The 8637-nt window shown below is 55.4% G+C and overlaps 1 protein-coding gene across 1 annotated transcript; it reads right to left on the reverse strand.

Moving 5' to 3' along the window:
• Nucleotides 1-3488: 3488 nt before the first annotated feature.
• CCDC9 (coiled-coil domain containing 9) lies at nt 3489-8637 on the reverse strand. Its single transcript, XM_032228223.1, has 13 exons — nt 8487-8637; nt 8287-8391; nt 8055-8186; nt 7769-7969; nt 7595-7678; nt 7330-7506; nt 6911-7104; nt 6762-6808; nt 6505-6628; nt 6311-6404; nt 5729-6116; nt 5464-5607; nt 3489-3937 (listed from the first exon to the last, which is right to left on the reverse strand). The coding sequence occupies exons 1-13, from the start codon at nt 8487-8489 to the stop codon at nt 3921-3923; spliced, it is 1710 nt and encodes a 569-aa protein (XP_032084114.1). The 5' UTR covers nt 8490-8637; the 3' UTR covers nt 3489-3920.

Genomic DNA, 8637 nt, shown 5'->3' on the forward strand with positions numbered 1-8637 from the left:
CCTTACCAAGGCATAATAAAGTGGTATTAGCACTTCATGTGATCTTGATTCCATCCCTCTGTTGATGCAGCCTAGAACTGTGTTGGCTTTTTTGGCAGCTGCTGCACACGGCTGGCTCATATTTAAATGGTTGTCCACTAGGACTCCAAGATCCCTCTCACAGTTATTACTATTGAGCAATGTACCACCTATACGGTACCTGTGCATTTCGTTTTTCTTGCCTAAATGTAGAACCTTGCTTTTTTCACCATTGAATTTCATTTTGTTAGATAGCACCCAATGTTCAGGTTTGTCAAGATCCTTCTGTGTCTTAAGCCTGTTTTCTGGAGTGTTGGCTATTCCTGCCATCTTGGTGTCATGTGCAAATTTGATGAGTTCCCCATTTATCCCCTCATCCAGATCATTGCTGAAGATGTTGAAGAGTATTGGGCCTAAAACAGAGCCTTGGGGTCCTCCACTGCATACTTCCCTCCGTGTAGATGCAGTTCCATTGAGGACTACACCTTGAGTGCGGTTGGTCAGCCAGTTACGAATCCATCTGGTGGTGATGCTGTCCAACCCACATTCTTCTACTTCATCTAGTAGTAGGTTATGGTCTACCTTATCAAATGCCTTGCTGAAATCCAAGCAAATTATATCAGCCGCATTCCTCTGGTCCACTAATTTTGTCACTTTGTCGAAGAATGCAATAAGATTAGTCTGGCATGATCTGTTTTTGACAAACTCATGTTGGGTTTTGGCTATTACTTTGCTTACTTCTAGGTGTTCGCTAATTCGTTGCTTGATGATCTTTTCCAGAATCTTCCCTGGTATTGAGGTCAGGCTGATAGGTCTATAGTTTCCGGGATCTATTTTTTTTTCCTTTTTTTGAAGATGGGAACCACATCAGCTCTTTTCCAGTCCTCTGGCAGTTCCCCAGTGCTTGATTCCTCCAACTACCTCACCTTCCCCGGAAGCCCACAAAAAACATGGTTCTGAAGCAGATTCCTAAGGATATTTGTAAGTTTAAAATCTTTAGTCACATCATAAACTTCCTGCTTCAATGTTCCAAGACTGATGATATTGCATGCAGCTAGGAGATCTATTAATAGTTATGTTGCCCTTTTGGAATCCATCTTCAAAATACAAGGTGAAATTAAGGACCTGGGCTGGGCAACTTTTTGGGGGGCAAAATCCAACCTGCTGCTGTATCAGAAGAGGTTCTACAGCTACAATGAGGCGATTTTGTAGGTATGGCACGGGAGAAATTGGGCAGTGGCTCTTACGGGGATTGGCCTCTTTACCTGGTTTTAAAGCTGCTTCAACTGGAGTCTTTCGTCAGACACCAGGAATCTTACATTGTTCCAAGCATTTCTAGTAGCCCCCCCCCCCCCGTCTCACTTTCGGTCCAAATTGCTTTATCTATTCAATAAAGATGTTATCCAAGCCAGCAGCCTTCATTACAGCCTCTCTCCAGTCTTCCGTAATAAATGGGGAGCTTTTCAAAAAACGAATGGACTTCCTTGGTCTTGAAAGCCTAGTTCCCTATTGAAAAGCACCTTTGGGGCAGAAGTGAGCTGGATGATAAGAAAAACCTCCGTAGTCACTTAGTTGTTCCATCCTCATTTCTGGTGATCTTAATCGTGTTTTGGTGGCCTTTGATCCGAATCGCTTTTCTTAAGAAGCTATCTGGTTGTTTGATTGGCAGTCACGTTGGCATAAACTCTAGAGCAGGTTGGATCATTATTCAGGCAATCAACAACTGCCACACTTTCAGGCTACTTATGTTCATGCCCAGTTTCTCCATTGTTTTAATCCAGCTTTCTTAGTTTTAGCTATAAAAGTAACTAATGGGAATGTGCTTATACCCACCTGAGCCAGGTTCTCCCACACCGTTTAATGGTTGCACGTAGGAGAAGAGAGGAGGGGCTGGCACATCATCAGCTTAGCGTTATTACAACTCCATAAACGGTCCAAGCCTTCTTGAATTCCACTGACCCTTTTCTGGCACCAATTTAGTACTGAAGTAGATTTTTGTGGCTAAGCTACAGCAATGTAAATCTTCTGACTTGCAACTAACATACGATCCTGAACTTTTGTGCCGACATCACATCTGATATACAACGGTCAGTTCTGCCTGGTTCAGCTCGGCACCTCACAGGCATCCTGTCATCAAAGGGGAGGGGAGAGGATGGAAGGGCAATAAAGCTGTGTGTGTGTACATAATGGGAGATCAGGAGTGGGGGGGGGGGGAATGACAGGTGATAAAGACCAGAGCAACCGCACCCAGCTTGCACTAGGATCCTAAGGCCAGGCACCCTCAGAAATATATGGACAATTCCCAAACATCTCAGCATTCTCAAAACATATTGGTGAGCTCCAGTTGACTGGAAACGGATTGGGAGGGGAGGGAGGGATGGACTGCGGGCTATCCTTTTTGTATCTTTCCAGCACAGGAAAGTTCAGAGCTGGCTTGACTTTACATGCAACCAACACCTTTAGTAAAAGAACTCTTTGCTTTAACCAAATGGAGTCGAGGGCCTTTCTTTCCTAAGGAATCAGATTGGGCCCCTCAGAAAACCAAGCTGCAGTCCGGAATGACAGCCTAAGGGAGAGGCAATTTCACTCAGAGCACAAACCACCTCCGAATGTCAGAGTCCAAGCAAACAGTGGACAGAAATTCCCCAAATAACTTTCAGAAGCCACCCAGACATCCAGCTTCCTAATCAGACTTTCAGGTGGCAGCCAACCTCACCTGGGCCAGGAAATGGGCTCATTCCAGAACTTCGGTCCAAAGGGACTTACATGGAAAGTACCATCTGCAGCACCCCGTCGAGGGGGAAGCATTCCAAAACCAAATAGACTGAGGAACCCCGAGAATACGACTGTCCAGCACATTAAGAGGTCCCAGGCTGCTTGCTGCTGTGGGCCAAAGTGACACGTGGACGCATAGTGTTCAGGTGTTATACCAGTGATACCTGGCCCAGAGTCAGTGGATGAACTCACCTGGCATTCCCATCCCCCACCCCCACCCCAACCTGGGGCTTCAGGCTGGAAGTCTTCCTAATTGCCATTAACAAATGAATTGGCCAAGGAGGAAGAAAGGGACATTGCAACACCAGGGCTCCCATTCCAACCATGATTGATGGGACCAAGAGACTATGGGAAACCTAGATAGTCAAGCTTTAGGCACCACCATGTACTTGTGGATGCCGATTGCAGGGCCAAAATAACCAGCAAGAGAAAATTCCTCTGCAATCGAGACTATTCGGAAGCCTCTACTTAGCTCCTTATCATTGGTCGGCACGGTGGCAGAGCCTTGGCGGAGGGCAGCTGGTTTCTCCAGCACAGGGCAGACTTCCTTCCTTTCAAGAAATTATTCAAGCTTTCATCACTTCCACTCCAGCAATGATCTTCTGCGGCCAGACACTTCGTTCCCGAGACATGTCCACGAGGTCTCTCTCCTCTCCCCACTTGCACTTCTGAGGGGACCACGGAGCAAGCAGGAAGACAAGACACACGCAAGCTTTATTGTCAAGAAGTTATTTACTTCGTACATGATAATGGGGAAGCCCGTGACGGGAAGAGTGTCCTCACACTCTCCCTGGGCCCAGGTCACTCCTCCTACACAAAGGACTGGGCTGGAGAGAAGACACTACTTTTCCCATCCAAGGGAGATTGCAGAAGGTTGGGGAACAGAACTGCAGCCCCCACCTGTCCATGATTGGTGTGTTAAGAGCACTAAAGGGTGATGGGGGGCAGGTGGCTGGATCAAGCCAAACCTCTGGAGAGTGTTCAAGAGTGACACAAACACGCAGAACGCATGTGCATGTCACAACTGTAGCCACAGCTCTGACGGTCTGGCTCAAGTTCTCGGCGGGCTGCCAGCTGCATTTCAACCAGCCCTGGGAAAGAGCCATCGGGGTTCAGCCTCTGGGGCCTCAATCTCCAAGTGCTCCTGGCGGACAGGAGAGAAAAAGTCACCACGCACGAAACGGCAATTGGAAGGTGGCTGGCCACAGGCAAAGGCCTGTTAAAGGGGGATCCTGAGGCCACGCAACCCCCTTCGGCCCACGACCAAATTAACCAGCCTCTGATACTTGTGCACTGCGTAGGGCCACAAAGCAACCAAGCCAACTGCTTTGGGACAACACGCCAATACATCACAAAGCTTAAAATTAAGCAAGCTGAGCACATTCTGCACATGGGCTGCTGAGTTTCAAGGCAAGCTAGTTAAGCAGGATCTTTGAAATCAGCCTCTTGGAGGGACCCTCAGTTTTCAAACTGAAATTGTTCCTTTACTGATTTTCTTCTCCTTTCCAACTTCTTAGATGGGCAAGAATTGCCGTTATGAACTATTTATTGTTCTGGTGGCCTTTCAGGCTGAAGAGCAGCAAAAATGCCCCAAAGTAATGATGAAATGCTGCATGGATATTTTAAATCTTAAGCTAAAATCCCAAATATAACTCTTATTTTGATTTCTGGACATGAGCACATCAATAATTTTAAAAATCACAAAGACGTTAATGCAAAGCATGCCGGAGGACTCTGCTATTAAATTTAGCGAGGTATCCACTGACAGCGGCAGTAGTGCTTTCCTTGAAAGTTTACCCTAACAGAGAGCAGGCAGCCCCTCCAGTGAATCAGAAGATTTTTTTTTGGGGGGGGGGGGGGGGGGTTTGCCATTCGTCTCCACTCCCCCCTTCCACAAATCAAGGCCCACCTGCCATTTCCTTAGGAAAGGAAAAGCAAGACTCCCTGCCCTTTTGCAGCTCCAAGAGCCAAGGTGGCGCAGTGGTTAAATGCAGCACTGCAGGCTACTGCTAGATCAGCAGTTCAAATCTCACCGGCTCAGGGTTGACTCAGCCTTCCATCCTTCCGAGGTGGGTAAAATGAGGACCCGGATTGTTGTTGTTGGGGGCGATATGCTGACTCTGTAAACCGCTTAGAGAGGGCTGAGAGCCCTATGAAGCGGTATATAAGTCTAACTGCTATTGCTATTGCTCACGAGAACAGAGCCCCAAGTTACACCTGACCGTTTTGTCTTCCGCACCCCTTGGTGGAGTTTAGTGGGGGCCACCTGTGATGCTGTCAACGGTTGCCCCCCACCACTGGGGTAAAGCAGATCCTCTCCCCAGGTAATCAAGGGCTGGCAGATGCCTGCAGCGTAAAAGGAGGAGCTCAAGGAAACCTACACTTTTAAGGGAGCTACAGGAATGAGGCAGGCACGTGCTTCTCCGAGGCTTAAAGGGTGCAGGGGACGCCCTTGGCCGGGGCCTTAAGGCAGCCCTACTGCAGCTTCCCAAACGGGAGGTGGGTTCAAGGCCTTTGCACGGAGCTTCTTCCAGCTACAGTTGACTCAGCAGGGACGGAGCTGGGGGGGGGGGTGTTCCTCCCTCAGCTCCGGGGTGGGGGTGGGGGGGGAGAGGAGGCAGGCCAGGAGGAGCCCCTAAAGGAGCCCACGATGCCAGAGAGTCTACTCACCCCCTTCTTCCACCTCTTTGGGCATTTCTGCATCCATTTGTATCTCTGCCTCCAGGGCTCTGGGGGCAGCAGAAGCCGCCCCTCCTGCAGGGGGGTCCGTGGGAAGGGATCCCTGGGCTGCCAGTGGTAGCAGGGGACCCACTCCTGCAGGAAGGGAAGAGGAGCACTGATTGGCATCCCGTAGTAAGATACACCCCGGCTCCTACCCCACCTCTCCAGGGTTGCCTCAGGAGCCCCCCACCTTTAGGATGACCCCGCCCTTTACCAGCAATGCCAGCAGGCAGTTCCTCCTTGGGTGCAGCCAAGGGGCTTTGGCTACTGTGGCTGGTCCGGGGAGAACGCTTCTCCATCTCTTCCCCCCAGTCGGACACAGGCTCGTATCCCTCTGCCGGCCCCAAGGGGGTCAAGGGCGCCCCCTCCGTGGCTGCAGCCGCTCGAGGTGAAACAGAGCGAAGGGTGGGCTGTTGTCTGGGCTTCCTCGGGGGCAGGGGGGAGCAGGAGGAACGAGGCCCATCTTCCCCCGAGGAAGCCTGGCTGCTGTTGGCTTCCGGTTCTTCTTCTTCCTCCTCCTCCTCCTCCTCCTCCCCGCTGACGTCCTCCCACTCATCCTCTTCCTCATCCTCTTCTGTCACTGCTCCTATCTGTGGCTCTGTCTGGGGGATCACAGGGCAGGAGAGAAAAGGATCACAGGGGAGACCTGAGAACCCCTTTTGACTCAATCGTGGACTGCAGTTGACTAGACGAGACGTCTCTTTAACCCCGGTCCAGGGAAGAGCTCCCCAGAGGCCCACCGGGGTCTCCCAAACTGGTTTGGGGAGGAATAAGAAACACCTGCAGCCCTTCCCACCTGCATCACAGAGGCAGCCTCCGCCTTATTCTCTCCCGCAGATGTAGGCAGCGTCCGGTCGGCTTCCTCCTTTTCCCACCGGTTGTCGTGCATGCTGCAGAGACAAGCCAACGCTGAGCCGAGAGTCTCGCGCCAGGGCAGGAGCAGAAAGGCCCTCCTCCGCCGCAGTTCCCACCCTCCCGGCCAATCTTCACCTGTAGGACTTGGGAGGACTTCCTCGGGGGCGCCCACGCCCTCGGATCTTCCAGTGCCGGTCCCCAGGCTGCCCAACCATGAACTCCCCAAAGGTGGGCAGTTTGGGAGGGTGCTTGGAGTGCTCTAGAACAGCAAGGAGGTCAGAGGAAGACAGAGGCCCTCAGGTGGGGCTCAAGGGGAGGCGATGCTTGCCAAACACCCACTCTCCCTCCCGCGACACCAGTCCCTTTGCCCACGGCTCGTGTTCCCTCCTTACCCTGCTTGTCAATCGATGAGCCTCGAGGCTCACTGCCTTCTTTCAGCCTGCGGAGACGAGAAGCAGCCAGATGTAAGGGAGACCCTCCCACTCCTGCAGCTGAGCTGCTCCAGCAACCACCTCCTGACCCTCCCGCTTGGGGCACCTACGCAGGCTCTGTCTTCTCAGCATCCCATTCTCGGCGCCACTCCCCAGTGGGCTGGCGGTGCCGGGCCAAGCGATCCCGGTCAATCTGCTCCCGTTCCTGCTTCCAACGAGTGTACTCGGCACGTTCGCGGCCAGTCATGGAAAGCGTCATATCCAAGGGTGCCTTAAGGCGCCTGCGCCGGCCACTGCCCCGCCCCTGCCAGGAGAGGCCAGATGAGGCCAGGGCCCACACACACACACACACACACACACACACACACACGCACACAGGGCTTGGGTGGGGCCTCCAGCAGAACCTCCCAGCTGGGGGTGCAGAGAGCTGCCTTGCATATATACATACATACATACATATACATACATACATACATACATACATACATACATACATATATATATATATGTATATGTTTCTCAAACGCACCAGTAAGGGCTGCTCCTTGTCTGGCTCCAGGCCCGTCTTGACCTTATCAAAGTCGGCGCCCCCCCAGTTCCGGACATGGCGGCGGCTGCCCTCCCTCCGGCCGGCCTCAGAGAAGGCGCCGCTGCGCCGCGGGTCGTCCAGGAAGTTGCGGACCGGGTTCTTCTCTAACAGCCCGTCCTGCCGAGGGGAGAGCAGCGGGGCCTGAGCCGAATCCGGGGCCGCCGCCCCCCCCCACTCGTTCCCCCCCCCTCCGAGCCCCACTCACCCGCTGCCCGCGCTCGTACTCGGCGATCTTCTCCATCTCCTCGTTCATCTGCTCGATGTTTCGCCGCCGCCGCTCCTCCCACTCCTGCGGAGGGAAAGAGCCCTGCAAGCGCCCCGCCGCCGGATACCCCCCGCCCGCTTCCCCCACCACCCCCCCTCGGCCCCCGCCGCTTACCTGGGAGCGCCGGTCGCCTCCGGCCAGGCCCGCTCGGCCCCGCGGCCGCCGCCCTCGCTCGCCTCGCCCCCGCGGGCCCTCGCCATCCGCGCCCGGCCCTGCCCAGCCGGCCTCGGCTCGAGCGGGGCGGCCTCCGGACTGCGGCTCCCCCGGGGCCCCCCTGGCGGCGGCGGCGGCCTTCGTCCCGAGCGCCCGCCGCTCCTGGCGAGAGAAGCGGGGCGCGTGAGGCTCGCCCGACGCCCCCCACCTCCCAGCCAGCCCCGGCGCCCCCTCCGCCCGGCCTCACCTCCGGCTGGGCGGCCTCCGGCTCCCCTCGGCGCCTCTCGGGCTGCCCGGCAGCCTCCGCCGAGCGGGTCTTCCGCGCCCCCGTCACGGCTACGCCCTCCCGCTCGGCCTTGCGCCGGTCCTCCTCGATCTCCTGCGCGGCCAAGGAAGAAGCGCTGAGCCGGGTCGCCCGGAGCCGCCCCCGCCCCGCCCGCCCGGAGCCCCCCGCCCGGAGCCCCCCGCCCGGAGCCCACCTGGTAGCGGCGGATGAGCGCCTGGTTCTTGCGCCGCAGCGCTTCGATGCGCTTGTCCAGCTCGGCGTCCTTCTCCTCCCGCGAGCGCAGCTCCAGCGAGGCGGACTGCAGGAAAGAAAGGAGAGCAGCGGGAGAACCGGCGCCTCTTCCGACCCCCCCCCCCCGCAGCCCCCCCCCCGCAGCCCCCCCCCCCCGCCTACCATCCTCCGCGCCGGACCCGAAGCGCCCGGGCGCCCCGCACGCGCGCCCCCCCCCCTCGCCGCCTTCCCACCGCGGACCCGCTTCCGCTTCCTTCCGGAGTTCTTGCTGCGTGCCGCGCCGTCCCTCGAGCGCCACCCCTCGGTCGGAGGT

This window comes from Thamnophis elegans, chromosome 12, assembly GCF_009769535.1.
Source record: "Thamnophis elegans isolate rThaEle1 chromosome 12, rThaEle1.pri, whole genome shotgun sequence".
NCBI classification, from domain to species: Eukaryota; Metazoa; Chordata; class Lepidosauria; order Squamata; family Colubridae; genus Thamnophis; species Thamnophis elegans.